Raw genomic sequence first — 17,203 nt, forward strand, 5'->3', positions numbered from 1 at the left:
AAATTATAGAATTATTGTATCAAAGAACTTGTTTTAACTGGAGAAACCTTGAAGCTTACACAGAGGCTATGTAGTCCATGGACTATGCCACTGACCATCAACTAGTGTCTGCTTAAAAGTGACTTTGCGGGACACTGGCGTTCGCGAGTATGACCAAGTTGACAGAATGGATCATCTTTGCTGCACTAGCTTTCTCGCTCTGGATTACCCTGTTATCAGACATTCTACCTCTTAAAGTATCTTACAAAGCCAAGGAAGTGATATGGCCGGTAATCATTAGAACATTTTACGAAATAGGGTCGGGCTTACACCCGATGAACTAAGACCTTTGAATTGCGTCCAACAGGGAACATATTTTTCTCACGTTGTATTCTATTTTCCTTTGCAGATACCAGTCTATGCTCTAATTGTATTTGGGGTGAGTTTATTTTCTGCACTTCTTACTATGTTAAACGTTTGATATTTTTCCGTAGGTTATGTTAAAATTAGGATTTTGTTCCTTTGGCATTTTTACTGATCAGCTGAGTTCGTTTTTCCCTCAGTGTTATTCTTTGGCAACTATTGGTTATCGAGTAGCAACTTTCAATGATTGTGTAGAAGCCTCTGAATCTTTAAAACAGGTAAGGAGCTCGAACTGTGCTATTTTTATAGTTTCTGCCTGATTTGCAAGGTTCTGGTTTTAAATTTTTGCGAAGTTGCTTTTGTAACCAAGGAGACCTGTTACTTCAATTATATGTTAGAAATATGTATTGTTGACCTTATATGAAGTCGCTATGACTGGTTATTCGCCATTTTGACATATGAAGCGTGGTTAACCAAGTATCTATCATGGTTAACAGTGTCTATGCAATTCGAGAGTTTTCATTGGCATAGAGGTTTTGAGCTATTATAACATGTGCATATATTGGGAAGATTTATCAAAATTTTGGGTTTTTTTTGATAAAACAGTTACTCCACTTGCATTTGTTGGATGTGAAATGATTATATCCAACTCGGCCTTACAGGCCTTGTTGACTATCTATCGTCTCATATCCAATGTGCTCATGGAATAATTGTCAATCATGGCATTTCCAACTCTTGGATTACTTCTTAAACTCCCAGTGGTGATAAACTTATTGGCTTCAGAATTTTACTTAAACCCTTTCCACCCTGACATCAGTATGCATATTCTCCACACTATTCCATACTGTTCCTCTACAACTGACAATGAGAATTTGTCATAAAAATCAAGATCTTCTTGACAGATGATCATTTCCCTTATTGTCACAACACTAATGTGTGATTCAGCTGTGCTATAGTGAGGAGAATTTAGGTGTGAATCACTCTTTTGGATCACAGAGTAAATGTGACACCAAATTAAGGACAAGTAAACCATAGGTCCCATCTCTTGCATCTATTAATTAGTTAATTTGGTTAGGCAGGGGATGTTAAAGAAACCCACTCATGAGATTACTGTGATGTGATCTGGCCTGTTTACTGGGAATTGGGGGGATAGCTTGCAAATATGTCTGTCATAGATGTTGCAAGATGATATACATAAATGTAAAAAGAAATTTTCCACAATTTTATTGAGAAATCTGTGATCTTGGGTTGTTAAGAGTTAAAAGTTTTTTTTTTGTTTGTTTGTTTTGACTGACTTTTTACAGGAGATAAATGATGCGAGAGAGGACTTGTCAAAAAGAGGATTCAAGTTTGACTGAAGAGATCAGCAGAAAGAGAAAGAATATTCTTACAATTAGCTAGAAATTTATTGGGATTTCAACTTCTGGAAACAATAATATGAAACTTAACAAAGCAACACTGGTCTTGTGTGGTCTGTACTCTTATCAACAATGAAAATTCATTATCACAGTGGTCAAGATGTTGTGCGAGTCCATGACACATTTGTCCACTGTAATGACAAATAGCATTGTCAATTAAGAGTACAGACCACTCCAGACCACTTTCCCTTTTTTTTACCACAAAATTGGTGTGAAATAAAATGATTCTTTCAGTGCCTGACCATTGCTAGGCACATAGGCGTGAACAGCATTGTCTGTGCCCTTATCGATGATGGCAAATTGGCTACTCAGACTGCAACATTACTGAGAATTGTGGTAAAAATAATATGACTTTTCCCTTCTTAAACTTTTAAACCTTTACTACTTCAAGGTATGTTTTCTCCATATTGCCTCCTACACTTTCCCATGTTGCTGACAAAGAGAATTTGTCTAACAATCAAGAGCTTCTTTAGTTGGTGATCATTTCCTTTTTTCTCCTGACCTTAACATATGATTCATACTGTAGGTGATTTTCTAAGGAGAATAGTTCATTTTACAGTTGTGTGCTTGGTTGCCAAGCCTTTGAATGGGAGTGAAGCTAGGGGTGACCTTTTTTTATGATTTTTATGATACAAACCTTGCTACCTTTCAAATGTAAATCACTTTGTTATCATGCTAAGTAGATACAGGTCTCTATCACAACAAGGTCACCTTCAGCCTCACTCTGAATCAAAGGCTTGGCAGCTAAGTACACAGCTGTAAAATGGCCTATTAGGAGTTAGTCACTCCAAGGGGCTACTATGCTCATATTGGTAACTGTACCTATCTAGTTGTAACAACTGCTTCTATGTAATTCACTCTTTTAATAACTAGACTTCCTGACAACTACAAACGTGTGGCATTCCAAAGCAGAATACACCTGTACAAACAGAACTACAATTGTTGGAGGGGTGGACTTGATGTTACACCAGCAGGAAAGAAAAATCAGATATAAAGCAAGCTGTCTATCTTGTAAAACATCTGACTGTAATTATATTATTGATGATTATAGGAATAATGGAAAATAGAATTTCATCATTTTGGTTATGTCGTATGATTGCTCTCTCTAGAGTAGTGGACATGTCCATGTTTTAGCTATGTTGGGATCCTTCAGCTACAGCAGTCAGTACAAAGAAAAAAATTTCAATAGCCTCCTTACCACTGCTGGATTAACTCAGGTTGCATAGCATGGTATTGCTGAGAGTTTGTGCCTTTCACCGATCAACACTCAGGGTCTTGAAATAACTGAGGAGAATGTGCTGCCTTTATTGAGACATCTACAAATGTTTAGGCTTTCTAGTCTTCTCAGATAACGATGAAAACCGTAGGCCTTGTCTCTTGGGACCTTGGGTAACCCATGCTCTTATTGCAGATTAGGAAATGTAGTTCCTAGTGATGTATTCTGGCCTTGTTTCAAAAAAAAAACTAACTATAGACAAGAGACATCTTTTCGGTTGCCTGGAGGAGAAAGTCCTCTCAATCACTTCTGTGCTATACAATCAGTGTATACGAAAGCATTTTCCACCTGTGTGGTCTCCGCTTTGTAGCATCAATTACTTACCTACCCCACCCATGAGAAATTTTTCTCTCATTCAACTCACGTAATCAATGGTAACGTGACTTTTTCAAAACATTTCAAAATGGCGGCTGTGCGCTGTATTTCAGATCAAAATGAGTTTTCGTTTTTAATTTAAGCCATTTATAAGTTATGTCATGTACAGGTCTATATACCATTTGGTGAGCAGGGAGAAGGGGGTCCTCCCCATCCGTGCTGGAGATATATTTGAATTTATTGAACAACATGATGCAAACTGGTGGCGAATGCGCGCACATGATAGTTCTGTCGGACTCGTTCCTGCTTGCTACTTGCAGCCTGTCGAAACGGTGAGAAAAATAATTAGAGTATGTTTTAGTGATCTATTTGAATTTAAGGGTGCCTATTTAGTATCGTAGATGGTAGAGTTTCCCAGCCTTCACGCAGAATTTATTTGCCGGCGAAATGTCGATAGGCTGAGCTAATTTTTGTTTAGACGAAGTAAATATTTTTTCCTTGTACTTTACAATGCTCTCTTGCTAGATGAGTTGTTAATGAAGGCCTTGAAATCAGGAAAGTACATTAACCTACGGCTTACTGATTTGACTCACGCATGCATCAGTATCTAAAGAGAACATTCGCTTGCAAATTTCCACGAGTAAAGAGGAGAAGTCCTGTTAAAGATTGTCATCAGTGATTGATGTTTAGAGAACCAAGGCGTTGATGACAACGGTGGCTTCCACGTAGGTTTTTGAAAGACCAGTTAGCTCAGTGTAATACAGCTCTTTTCAGGACTTTCTCAACTGGAGAATAAAACAATCATACCAAAGAAAGAGACTATGTTGTCCCTTAGATGGAGTGCTTGGCAGATAGTTTGGATTGCACTATTAGGTGTATCGAATGGTCCTATTCAATTTAAAAGTGCCCTCAAAATTTAGCCTTTGCTCGAATTGCTTGCAAAATTTACATGGGTGCTCACCTGCTCATGCTTGCAAAATTTTTGCAACTGCTTGCATGCTCACTTTCTTGTTAACATGCATATGTGCTCGATTGCTCGAAATTTCATTAATCCTGCTTTGTAGTTATTTTTTATACATAATTACATAAACAGTAAACTAGTTATGATATGGTTAAAACAAAAAGGTTGAAACATCCTTACCTCTGGCTTTAGTCTTTCTTCAGTGACTCGCAGCCTGTAACTGTTTTGGAGGCGCAGCATGTATTATTATGAATTCAAAACGCACAAAGCTCCGTGACAAGCATTTCATTTATTGGTTTATTCTTTATCATATTTGATTGTCACAAGCTTTCTGCTTGAGAGGGGTACAGTTCCCTACAGGTTTTTAACACTTAAACTCCTGTGAGTGACAGTATTTATACAATATCATGCAGATAAGAGATGAGAATAAAGAAAAATATCAATTATGGGATTACCAATTGATCCGATACCAAATTCTCCAAACTAACATCAAGAGAATCATTTGGCAGACAGTTGAGAGAGTTACTGAAGAGATCTTGGGAGTGAAACGGTTAAGAATGAATGGAAAAGCTCAACGCCTTCTTCATTAAGAAGAAGGTGGCAAACAGTTTTTAATATGCGGTGCATGATTAAGCCTGAAATGAACATATGTGGCATGAATTTTACAGAAAGGAAAGGTGATGAGATTGGGAGTTTTACACTTTAAAATTTGTGAGGCCTGAAGTCGTGCTTCTTAAAATATATGTGATGCATGAATCTCTCTTGAATTCATGTATAAAATAAGATCAGGACCCCCTTTAGTACTGAGAGCAGGAGAGATAAAGAGGCTCCAGAGAAGAACCTTGAGACATTGCCTCCATAGTCAAAATTGTTTTGATATGCAGGGGCTTCATTAATGTTTTCTGCAGGAGGGTAACTAGTTTTCACAGGCGGGCAAAACTCTTTGAACTGAACTTCTCTATAAGATAAACTTTCCTCCAGACCGTCAAATCAGGTGGTCAAATCAGGTGGACAAAACCGTCCTCACAACCGGTTAATTTGCCGGCGGTGCCTGGTCCTTAATGAAACCCCTGGATATGGCCTTGAAGAGCACACAATTAGCACATTTATATTTTCTGCTGTCTTAAGACTGACCCAGGTGAAACACAAGCAGTATTAGAGTCAGTAGATAGAGCTATAGAAGCCATCCATTTACAAGCTGCAAATTGTGGAGGTGTTTATACTCATGAGCAAAGAGCTAATTTAAGGTGAGAACGGAAAAATATTAGGTATTTTAAGATGTCCAGAGGGATTCACAGGGTTGTTGCTAAGTACTGGCTGCTAACAAAATTCGCCAGATGAAAAAGGGGCAATTGCATGCTGGATTTTTGACCGACTATCACTTGGTATTAAAGCACTACGAGTACTTACAATTATTCACCAACTCTGACCCTCCTCACTTGAAATTTCACCCAGCAGCGTAATATCTTAGCTACAACCCTGGAGTCACTAGCATGTACAATAGTTGGTGCACAGGACTCTTGGTGGACAGGTCTGGGTTTAAAACCTGCTTGGTTATCGTGTTATGCTCTTGGACAAGAGATACTCAACCAGCACAGTGTCTCTCTGCACCCTTGAGATTAAGTCTTTGAATAATTTACAAGACAGTGCTTGTTTACACCAAATTTTATGAGAAATCGTGTTGTTATTTGTTGATAATTTACACGAAAAAAAACGTTACGTTGATAGTGTCCTCCAATTATCCCTTTCAAAGAGGAACAAAGCTAGTGGATAAAAATGAGCTCAAGATTTTCACTTTTTCACCTTTAAGTTGTTTGGAATAGAAGAACAACAAACTTGTTTTGTCAAATCCAGAAAGTTCAAAAATGGTCTACAGAATATGTAATGTGAAAAATTAGTTGTGGAATATGAAATGAAATCATAATTGCCTTTGAATGCAAAATATTCATTTTTTGGATGAGTTCTCAGCCACAAACATGGTCAGCTGATGTACTAGCTGCCTTAAAAGGTTTGTTGCTAAATATTTTGCTGAAACCCAATAAAATGAATATTTTGCGGCTTACTAAATAGGTACATTAGCTGAACCAGAATTTGTGGAAAAAAGTGTGAACTAATTGAAACAATTGTACCCTTTTTGTAGAAAATTACTTGAGCACCGAAATCGAATTAATTTAGAAGTTGAGGCTAATCAACCAATACAGCCACGGCGCCCCGCTCCAACACGCCCACCTGAAAAGGATAAGGATGAGAAAAAGAAGGATAAGGATGGAAAAAAGAAGGAATCGACAAAAAGGAGACCAGCTCCTGCAGTTCCAACCACTTCTGCGTCAACACAGGATTCTGCAGTTCCAACCACTTCTGCTTCAACACAGGATTCTGCAGTGAAAAGTTTGGAGATTTTTGATCAAACTATAAATTCTTCTGTCTGTTTGTTATACATTTTTGCACAATACCTTCGGAGAATTTAACAGCATGTCAACGGGGCTGGACACTATCAGTAACCAACTAGCCACAGGCTAATAGAAATTCAGTTTTGGCTTGTAGTGGTTTTGGATTTCCACCAACCAGTTTGGCTAGTAAACAAACTGAAATTGTTGTAACGTTTAAGTTGTCACTTGCCACTTGGCTAGTTAGTTGAAAAGTTGGTGTAGAGCCCTGATGTCAACTTGGCAATATCACTTATCTCTTTGATCTTTTACACCTTTACATCAATATGCATATTCTCCATACTGTTCTCTAGAGATTTTGCAAGGTGCTGACAAGGAGAATTTGTTTAACAATCAAGAGCTCTTTTAATTCATGATTATTTCTTGTTTGTTGTTAGGAGAAATTGAATGGTGGTGACCCTTAGGGGTAAAAAAGTTAAGGGGGATATTCCTATTTCAAATTGGAAAAAAGAATATGTTATTATGAACCGCCTCCAAGTTAGCTCAATGGATAGGCCGCTGGACTGTTCTGCGGGGGGTCGAGGGTTCGAGTCCCAGCCAGACCAACACTCAAGGTCTTAAAACAAGTGAGAAAAATATGCTACCTTTCTATATGTCCTCCCCAGGGGTGGTTGCTGGGTGGGAATTGGGCCTGAAAAGCCCCCATTGGGAGTGGTCAATTAACGTATGTATGTATTATGTATGTATGTCTGTATGTTATGCACATACTGGTAATTAAACTAATTAATTTACTAAGATTTTGTTGTATCTTATATATATCATGTATTTCTAGACCAAGTGACTACAAAATCAAGGGAATCTACTCCAGCTCCAGCTGTCCCTCAAAGAACTGACCTTGAGCCTGTCAAGATACGACCTGGAATTGCTGCAGAGCTGTTAGAACTCCTGAGAATGAAGTGAGAGAACAAAAGAAGGCTTTACTACTGTTTCTAGGGGCAGTACACAAAACTGATCTTTAACAAATGGTAAACACCACAGCGTACACTATTGAGTAATGGATGTACGTGAGAGGTTGCTAAGCACGAAAGAAGCGTAAGAGTCGCTCGAGGCAATAGACGAGAGCGACTCTAGCTTCTTGAGTGCTTAGCAAACCTCCCAAGTGCATCTATAACTCAATAGTGTACGCTGTGGTGTTTACCATTTGTTTCATAACATTGATAAATTGTAGCTAAAGAGTTCCCTTTTATTTAACAGATTTTACTTGACCAGAAAGAACAAGCGCGCATGGAAAAATAGTCTTTGCATTTGCTCACGTCAGCAGTGTACACCCATGGGCAAATGGGGGATGCTAAATTGACCAATCAGAGCGTGCGCTTTACTTTGGTTATGTTATAAATATAGTTAGAGGAGATGAGCAGTGAATGATTTCTGAATTCTTCATCGTTTCTGCCTGCCTTGGTCTTCAGCACCAGTTGGCACTATTGGGTGGAGTTGGAAAACATTGTTCCTTTCCCAGGATGCAATCAATCAATGAATGTATTTAATGGGGTGTACTTTCATTAATCTCTGTTCACAGCACTGGATTGAGTTATGACAAGTCTTGCACGGCTGTCAATACAGTCTTATCACACATCCATTACTCTGTACCATCAACCTCAGATGTTATGGCACAACTGATTCAAGATCTTGCACATCAGAAGGTCAGTAAAATGAAAGGTTGTGGCTCAGATTGGCTAATTATTAAATATTAAATATTAGTTCGGACACTAGTTGGCATTTATTTGAAGAAGCACCATACATGTCAATATTCATTGCCATGAACAAGTGAATTGCAAGAATAATCCTAGAAATGTAAGGATGTCCAAGTAATGGATATTTTTGCCCGGGTTGCAAGATTAGGGAAGACTCAACACTAAAGGTAGCCAACCAGCCACAGACTAGTAGAAATTCCATTATGGCAAGTGGTTTTGGCTTTCCACTATCCAGTTTGGCTAGTAAACAAACTGAAATTGTTGTAGCATCTAAGTTGTCACTAGCCATATGGCTAGTAAGTTAAAAAGTTACTGTCAAGTCCTGTTAGTATAGAAAGATATATTAACCTATTGACGTCCAGTGCGCCCGTAATTGCGCCCAAGGGGACCCACACCCTTTCTACACCTTGTGACATCATCACTTTAACCCTGGAGCACGACTTTGAGCACATACTTGAAGTGGTTGAAAATATCTTACAAACGATACCAGAATGAGCGCAATTGAGTGAAGGAGATTGGAGAAATAGCCAAAAAAACCATGTAACTTTGACCTGAAAATCTGGACGAAAATCTTGTTTCATCACCCACCTACCTTTCTGAGCATGTGGTTTGAAAATAATGAGTAGTTTTTGAAAAATCTCTACACCAAAATGAAGCCTACTAAATTTCCAGCAAGTGAGGAGAAACTTCAGGCAAGGAGAGGGGAAAAAAAGGGCAGGAGAAAGAGAGAAAAGTAAAAGTCGTAAGTGGGGAATTACTTTTCAACCCAAAAACTATCTCCAAATTTTGCTTTCTGCGCGTGCCCGAGATTTTCAGGCCGCCATTTTGTATTTGGATCAAAAGGCCGTCGAGTGTACGAGCTGTCAAGGGGTTTTTGGTAAGTTTGAGCTTTTAAAACCACAACAGACCTGAAATCTGCTCGACTAGCTTCAAAACACAGTTTTCCACAAAAGCTGCGGCCATTAATGGGTTAATAATGAGCTCACCCTTCATTTCTTCAGGAAAGCAGTGAGAGTTTACTCCTAATTTACATGCTGGATTTTCTTCAGAATATGATAAACAAATGCTATTGCATTTTGTGATTTATGGCTTCTTGTCTTGATTTGAAGGGTCTTGGCTTATAAAATTAAGAAAACTTTCAAAACACTCTTTTTTTGATTGTCCATTCAACCCTTAAACTGTCATGAGTAACCATGACAGAATTTCTCCTTACGATATAAAGGCAAGATCAAGTGAACAAGTGAAGAGATTAAAGATAAATATCATTTAGGGAATTATTAGTTGATCCAATACCAAATTCGCCAAACCAACATCATAAGAATCATATGGCAGATAGTTAGGAGAATTACTCATGAGATCTGGGAGGGAAAGGGTTAGTCATAAATCAATTTGAAGGTCTCAATGGGTTGATGGCTTTTACAGCTATTTGGTTGAAATTTTGGCTATTTAATGGTTATGGCTAACCCAAAATGACACAAAAATTACAAATGGTAGGAAGGAAAAACTTTTAGGGTTAACTTTTGTTACAATTAATGGTTAAAATGTTTCAATCTTGGTTAGGCTGATTGCTAACTTTTTTTTTTTCATTTCACATCAATGGTCAACCCCATTGAGATCTTCTCATTTATGTTCATACAATTTCCTACATTTAACCAAGGTTAAACTTGATATGAAGCAACAGCATATATTTGAAATAATTGATTTCATTCACTTGTTTGGCTTGACCAGGAGTCTCGCAGTGAAGATGAAGAGGCACTCCTTCAATCTCATGATGGCCAGCAACTAATTGCAATTCTTAATGAGCTGACTGAACACAAGGAAGACTCGCAGCAAAGAAGCTGGGCTGTCCATGATGATGAAGGGATACTTAGCAAACTCCTGAAAAACCTGCTCAGTATTTTGGTCAGTCAAGTTACATTTATATAACATAAGGTGTCTTGAATCATTCAACTCTTGAACGCTAAAGAGGTTAGGAGGTGTACAAATGGTTTTGGTAGCCCCTTTGTTTAAGAGTAACTGCCATCGAATTTCTCCTGACAGTATCTTCTCGGAATTAAAACATTAAGGTCGTGAGAATAACTAACAGAAATGATCGCTGATGAAAGAGGCTCTCGATTGTCTGCCAATTCTCTTAGTCAGTACCATACGAAATCCATGGAAACAGTATGGAGAATATGCATACTGATGTTAGGGTGTAAAAAGTTACCAGTAATTGTTATTATCGGCATATCAAGATTCATCTGTGTAAAAGTCTGTACATGTCATGCAGAGCTCTCTTAATTTTTTTGACATTTTCATGCCCTAATACATTGATAGAATAGTTTGTTATGTAGTAAAACTATTCAGTTCCTAAAGTAGGAACAGTCAACAGAGGCTAGACACCATGTTTTTCATGCAGCTTATGCTCAGTTAGGTTTGTTTAAAGTCATGTGACTAAGCATCAGCACAAGAAATCATTGGGTAAAATGCCAAGGGAAAGAAACAAAAGAAAAAACGAAATTCAGAACATGGAATTATGACTGATTACTTCACTTGTCTCAAACAGGACCTTAAGGGAATGAAAAAGTCAGGTGAATTTGTATTGTTTTTGTAGCTGGATGCTGATCCCGCAGTCTGTCGAACTGTACTCAAGCTTGATGATTATGATTATGTCAACATGCTTGTTGTCTACTTCCAAATGGTAATTATGTATTCATGTAATGCAAAGTACATTTTATAATATTCAGAAGTTAGAAAGCCCTTGACTGTCCAAGCTTCTCCAAATTTTTCTTTCTTTTTGTTTTTGGGTTTGAGACCTGGGGTCCATTTCTCAAAAGACCTGATAACTTATTGGGCCCAAAGCCATGTTTTAAAATCAAAATTTAGAGCAGAGGAGAGCAGGTTCTGGCACCCAAACCAATCCTTTTTGTTTCTTTAGCAGATAGTTTTATTGTATCATTTTCAAAACTTTTACAGGCCTCGGTTTGGCTCCTTGTGTAGTGTCCCAGGGTAAGACACTTTGCTCTCACACTGGTTAAGTCCACATAGTAGTCTAACAAAATCTTAGGAGGTATTTAGCTTACCATAGAGTTCTCTCTAGCTGTAGAACAGAGGTCACAACTCAAAGATCTCAGGTTTAATTCCTCATGGGAACTCAGATTTTTTTGTTTCAGGGTCATTACAAGATGTAAAAAAAACTGTCTTATTGTTGACTTAGAGATGAGTCATTACCGAAAGTTATCACCCTGGGGAGAGGGTGTTAGGGGGACTTTGGTTTTGTCACAATAAATTTTACCCTCCTCTCCCCTCCCCCCAAGGCTCTGAAAAATTCTAATGATCCCTCCTCATCAGCGGTCAATTTTTTATGGTCCCCTCCCCTTTATATTCTGTTAGCAAGGACTGATACCCTGTGTTCTCCCTGAAAACCATGGTACTCCCTCAAAAAAGAATCCTTTGATGATCCTTCTCCCCCTTCCCAGCAGTAAATAATGACCGGCCATTTAAACACCAAATTCTCAGAACTACCTTTATGATAAATATCCAGCTGATATTTAGGAGAGTTACTATGTCGATCTTTGATATACAGGGTTGAATGTAACTTGTACCAGAGAGTTCAAAGCTCATGTGGTAAATTTGTTCTTAATTTTAAGGAAGAGAGACAATCACTGCGCCAAAAGTTAATTGAGATTTTTGGTTGTATGTGTGGCTTGGAGAAGGAAATTCTCTCCCAACTTCTGTGTTCTGTCTTGCCTACAGAACTGGCGATAGAGATTATGAACAGGAAAGAGGGTAAATAAAGTCTGAGTTGTACATGTGTGATTGATTTCAGAAAAGACTATATTAAAATAGGCATATTTTTAAAGTACTCCCAAAAAGATTTTTACCTATGAAAGATTTAATGTTCAAAGAAATAAATGACAAAAAAAAGGGAAGGATACACGTACATAGAGAGATAAACACAGATGCACAGACAAATTGAAAGACACGTAGACATTGGAATATAGACTGATTAGCTCTGGAATACAGGTAGACAGACAGGCCTAGACACAAATATGAAAGCAGACAGTCAGTGAGATCCAAAGATACAAGTATGCAGGTAGCAGGCAGATAGTTAGACTGATGGTTAGACAGTAAGACATACAGACTCACCAACTGACCTACCAATAATCAGGCAGACAGGCAGTCAGACGGTCATCAGACAGACAGGCAGAGTAACCAACTGACCCACTAACAGGCAGCCAAACAGACAATTAGACGATCAGACAGTCATTCGAACAGACAACCAGATAGTCAGACATACCAACTGACCCACCAACAGGCAAGCAAACAGACAATCAGACGGTCAGAACGTCATTCAGACAATCGTTCAGACAGACAGTCGTTCAGTCAGTCATATAGACAGGCTTACAAACTGATCTACCAACAAGCAAGCAAATAGATATTCGGACAGACAGACAGACAGTCGGACAGTCTGACGGTCATAAGACAGACAGACAGATAGACGCACCAACTGACCGGCTGACCACCAGGCAGGCAACGGACCATCAGGCAGGCAACCTTCGCTCCGACGAAGGGCTAACGCTCGAAACGTCAGCTTTTGTAATCGTTACGGTGGCCAATTTACCATTTCAACTTTGTTGATATATCCAAATTATTTCGTTACCACCACCGATGCAGCCCCAAACAGTTTCTTTAGAGACTATCAGCCTTTTATCAACTAGACAAAGAGCAGACACGGAGGTTTGATTTTTTAATTAATTATACTTCAGTGGTGAGAATATAAATCGGTGACTGTAGTCTTTAGATTTAGGCTTCAAATTAATAAGCCGGCCTAATTTGATTTGATAAAATGGGATAGCAAGCATATGATATGAATATTTCAGGTGCTTCAATGCAGCGGTACTGTGCAGTATTAATGACCATGATTTTTTCAACTGGAGAATCTGTTCCATTTACCGTTTATGGTGAGTCTCTTCCCCATTTTTTTGTTTTTGTTTTTTGTTTTGTTTTTTTTCTATTGATTGTGTTGTTTGATCGTACGGCTGAGAGAGTATAGTCGTGAGAAGGGCTCTTGTTGATGATGCTGAGCGAATTTCTGAGTACTCGCTACATGTATCAAAGTCAAGTGAGGAGTTTCATTGTCAATATTGTGAAAACTGTTCGGTTCGTTGTTTATGTTGGTATCTTGAATAGGTCGTTTGTATAATGGTTGCACAGTCTAACCTGCATGTAAAACTGTTTTTGTCTCTGTGATCAACAGACCAAGTAAATGATTCATTTGTGCAGTTCCTTATTGATGGCATTGAAAGCGCTGAAGATGCTGAAGAGTTAGCGGAGACTTTTGTGCCCCTTATACTCGCATTCAACCAACACTTTGTAGGTAAAGAGATTTTCTATTATATAAACAGTAAAACCCTAGGGGAGGAGGGATGGAAAGGGGCATGCCCCCCCCCCCCATAACTCAGTTGGTACGCGCGCTATGTCAGGACACTTCAGTGGGCCGCTTTCCCCCCCCCCCCCCCTCGGTTTTTTTTTTTTTTTAACATAGAAATATAATAAAAATCTTACTATTAAACAAAGCTCAATGTTACGGAATATTGTTTTTCTCCGCCTGGATTTAAGGCCTCCGCGCTTGGGCCGTTAATGCGGTTCGTAACTTACCCTGCGGACCTTAAAGTCGGTTAGCAAGAGGTATTATTAAAACACCAATTTAATAACAGGTGAGCTTTTGCGCTAAAATGCGATATCTTCACACGAGAAAATAACATGTTATCTTAGTTTATCTTCACACGAAAAAATAACACTGTTACAATTGTTACAAAATAAATCGCGGCTTTCGCAGCGAAAGTGAAATCGTTTGCTTTTTGATCGGTGTTTCCATAATAAATAGAATATTACAGGCCGCTTGGAGATGTCAAATTTCTCTTGTGTTGAGAATTATTTCGCAAACGAGTAAAAGAATTTTTAACACTCCAAGAGAAATTTCGTTTCTCCTCGCAGCCATACAATATTCTCTATGTGCTTCCCTTAACCGCTTCAACTGTAGATATAACAATATATTTATGTCGCAAGGAGTAGTTTTCTGTTGATAACTCTCTAAAGCGGGGCCGACTTGAACACGGTTTTGAACATTCCAATGATTTTCTGGGGTGGAACTTACTACAATTTATCTCTCTTACTTACAGATTTCCCGAGTAACATCGTAATGAGAGTCTTAGCATCTCGCAGCACTGCCAAAACACTGAGTGAGAAGATCATGTTACTTATCAACAGAGAAGGTTGGTCAGAGATAACAACAATGTGCAATTAGTCTTGTTTATCTTCTGATGCATCTCTCAATTGTTTTCGAGCGTTTTGGCCCGGGGGGGGGGGGTTGATGAGGGGTATGAGTGTGTGTGTGGTTTCATCGTACACCAAGACAACCCTAACAACATACACACCCTACTCAGACTTCCTAAAATGTTCTTTGTGTAGTTCGTTGGTACAAGGAAACCTCTTTGCAATCTGAATTGTGTTCATTGTGTCCGTAATAGATTTATAACAAAGCATACATTAAGCGACCAGTCACATTTATGCGGGGGGGGGGGGAGTGGAAAAAAGTACTTTGGGAAGGACCACATGGTTTTAAGGGGGAATAGAGGGGGCATCAGTCGTCACCAACAGAGTATAGAGGGGGAACTATAAAGAATGGACTGCCATTAAATTGCCGCTCCCCCTCCCCCCCTCGCGCAGGGCGACAAATAATGACCTTTACTTAATTAAGCAGTTGAAAGAAACGTCTTACAATAATTTTATGGTCTTCTCAAAAGTACGATCCCGATGATTTGTAAAAAAAAAAAAACATTACGGGGCTGATTTTACCCCTTACGTTAGTATCCTCATTGTCTACACTGTTCTCTATAAATTTCCTATGATTCCGACAAGGAGAAATTGTCTAACAGTCAAGAGCTCCTTGAGTTGGTGATTATTATTATTATTTCTTTTTTATCCTCATTTGCGTTAGTGTTTGATTCACCGCAAATCGTCTAAATTTGGGAACGAATTGACTGAGTGCGAAACGTCCGTGGGTAAGAAACGACTGGATACCAAAATATGATATCATGAATGATTTTTGTTCTTATTTTACAGAGGATCCCACTGCCTTGTTTCAATATCCTCGAAGTTCTCCTGATGCAGTGCTCAAGTTTGTTACAGACATCTTTTCATCTCAAGACACTTCTGAGTTTTTTTACACCTCAGATATGAAAATCCTGATAGAGATTGTTCTACGACAGCTGACGGATCTTTCTCCCGGGGCAGGGGTCGGTTATCAAAGCAGCTTTTTTTTTCTATACTTTTTATAATCCATCAAATAATTTTGTTCGCACGGGTCTGGTCTAGACGCATTGCATGGCCGAATATTCCCCAGTCAACACTGGGGAATATCCATTGATAAACCGTAAGGGATTTTCCCCAATTGTTAAACCCTAGATCCAATACGGTAAAATTCTTCGTTTAAAATTTAACGGAAGATGAGAGAGCAAATAGCTGTTGTTTCAGAAGAAGGGACATCACGGTTTGTTTGTTCATAATCAAGAAGATGTTCAACTTTTTTCTTATTATTAAGATTTTGCCGATTATAAACGACTTTTTTTTATGATGTTTTTGGCAATCCCACCATGCTAAAAGACGTTGAAAAGTAAATAACATGGTATTATCAACTTAATTGATAACTACCAAATACCATGCCACCGTAGCGGGTTCCTAAAGCCGACGTTTTTAGCGTTAGCCCTTCGTTAAAGCAAAAGATGAAGGGCTGACGCACGAAAAGTCAGCTATAGGAACTCTGTACATTGGTTAATTCACGTCATCAACTGGGTTGATAAAACTGGGTCAATAAAAGTAGCCTGTAATAACTCCACCGACGCAGCACTACAGTTTCTTTAAATCCTTCCCCCCTCCATTCATTTTATCTTAGATAGTAGAGATGAGTTTCCTAACTGAGACGAATTGCTTTTTTTCCTTTAGATGAGAACGGAGTACATATCATTACTACATCAAATCCTGTTGAATTCAAACTACAGTGAACACAAACATCAGGCCAGTGAACTCTTCACTTGTCTGACGAGAATCAGCAAGGAAGAAGAGAAAGAAAGCGAACAAGACAGACTTATTGCCCAAGAAATACTCAAACACTCCTCGAAATATTTCTAATTTTCAGTTGGGCGTCGGAAGTAATCCGGGATAGCTTTGGTTTTGTTTTTCTTTGCTCTCTGATTGGTCCAGACAACTCAGGTTACACTCTCAACCAATCAGATACAAATCTGGAATTGATGACGTCTTGACTTCTCGCATTTTCCCGGGTGTACCTTTATTTTGAGTTCTGATTGGTTCCTTGAGATATTTTCCTTTGCTTTGATTGGTCGATATGATCATTTTGGTGTTGGCCTTGCAACAACCACCCAAAGGGTCCTTTAAAAATGAATTTAAGCTTCTTCAACTGTTTTAAGTATTTTTGCTGCAATGACTTTAAATTATAACTTGGAGCCTATTAACAGAGATTCACTCCTTACACAAAAAGATGTTATATACTTAATGAAATTATTTTGAAGAGACGCTATCACTTTTAAAAAAGAAATGTAGCTTTGGGAATTGTAAGAAATCTGTTGGACTGTAGTTGACGCTTTTCCTAGGGAGCAGTCATTGTTTATCACCGACGAGGGAATGGGGGAGGGGAGAGCCAGAGGATTTTGCTGGTTTCACCGTAACTTTTACGTGAACTCCTCTAAGGCTCT

The 17,203-nt window shown here is 38.6% G+C and overlaps 2 protein-coding genes across 2 annotated transcripts; both read left to right on the top strand.

Annotated features, from left to right (window-relative positions):
* Positions 1-95: 95 nt before the first annotated feature.
* On the top strand, positions 96-2,846 carry LOC111345482 (dolichol-phosphate mannosyltransferase subunit 3). The gene is made up of 4 exons (XM_022952765.2): positions 96-269; positions 389-418; positions 543-620; positions 1,647-2,846. Exons 1-4 carry the CDS (start codon positions 150-152, stop codon positions 1,698-1,700), a joined length of 282 nt encoding a protein of 93 aa, XP_022808500.1. The 5' UTR covers positions 96-149; the 3' UTR covers positions 1,701-2,846.
* A 568-nt stretch (positions 2,847-3,414) lies between these two features.
* Positions 3,415-17,084, top strand: LOC111345480 (NCK-interacting protein with SH3 domain). The gene is made up of 13 exons (XM_088759591.1): positions 3,415-3,683; positions 5,441-5,559; positions 6,453-6,700; positions 7,532-7,655; positions 8,276-8,399; positions 10,179-10,352; positions 11,044-11,130; positions 12,080-12,218; positions 13,313-13,393; positions 13,690-13,809; positions 14,615-14,707; positions 15,558-15,730; positions 16,437-17,084. The coding sequence occupies exons 1-13, from the start codon at positions 3,513-3,515 to the stop codon at positions 16,620-16,622; spliced, it is 1,839 nt and encodes a 612-aa protein (XP_088615717.1). The 5' UTR covers positions 3,415-3,512; the 3' UTR covers positions 16,623-17,084.
* Positions 17,085-17,203: the final 119 nt, after the last annotated feature.

This window comes from Stylophora pistillata, chromosome 5, assembly GCF_964205215.1.
Source record: "Stylophora pistillata chromosome 5, jaStyPist1.2, whole genome shotgun sequence".
In the NCBI taxonomy this organism is placed as follows: Eukaryota; Metazoa; Cnidaria; class Anthozoa; order Scleractinia; family Pocilloporidae; genus Stylophora; species Stylophora pistillata.

Excerpts from the sequence above, each read along its gene's own strand:
- LOC111345482 (XM_022952765.2), top strand. The coding sequence starts at position 150 with ATGACCAAGTTGACAGAATGGATCATCTTTGCTGCACTAGCTTTCTCG. Across the intron at positions 270-388 it reads CCAAGGAAGTGATATGGCCG|ATACCAGTCTATGCTCTAAT; the intron begins GTAATCATTAGA and ends TTTCCTTTGCAG. Across the intron at positions 621-1,646 it reads CCTCTGAATCTTTAAAACAG|GAGATAAATGATGCGAGAGA; the intron begins GTAAGGAGCTCG and ends GACTTTTTACAG.
- LOC111345480 (XM_088759591.1), top strand. The coding sequence starts at position 3,513 with ATGTACAGGTCTATATACCATTTGGTGAGCAGGGAGAAGGGGGTCCTC. Across the intron at positions 3,684-5,440 it reads ACTTGCAGCCTGTCGAAACG|ACTGACCCAGGTGAAACACA; the intron begins GTGAGAAAAATA and ends TGCTGTCTTAAG. Across the intron at positions 13,810-14,614 it reads ATTCAACCAACACTTTGTAG|ATTTCCCGAGTAACATCGTA; the intron begins GTAAAGAGATTT and ends TCTTACTTACAG.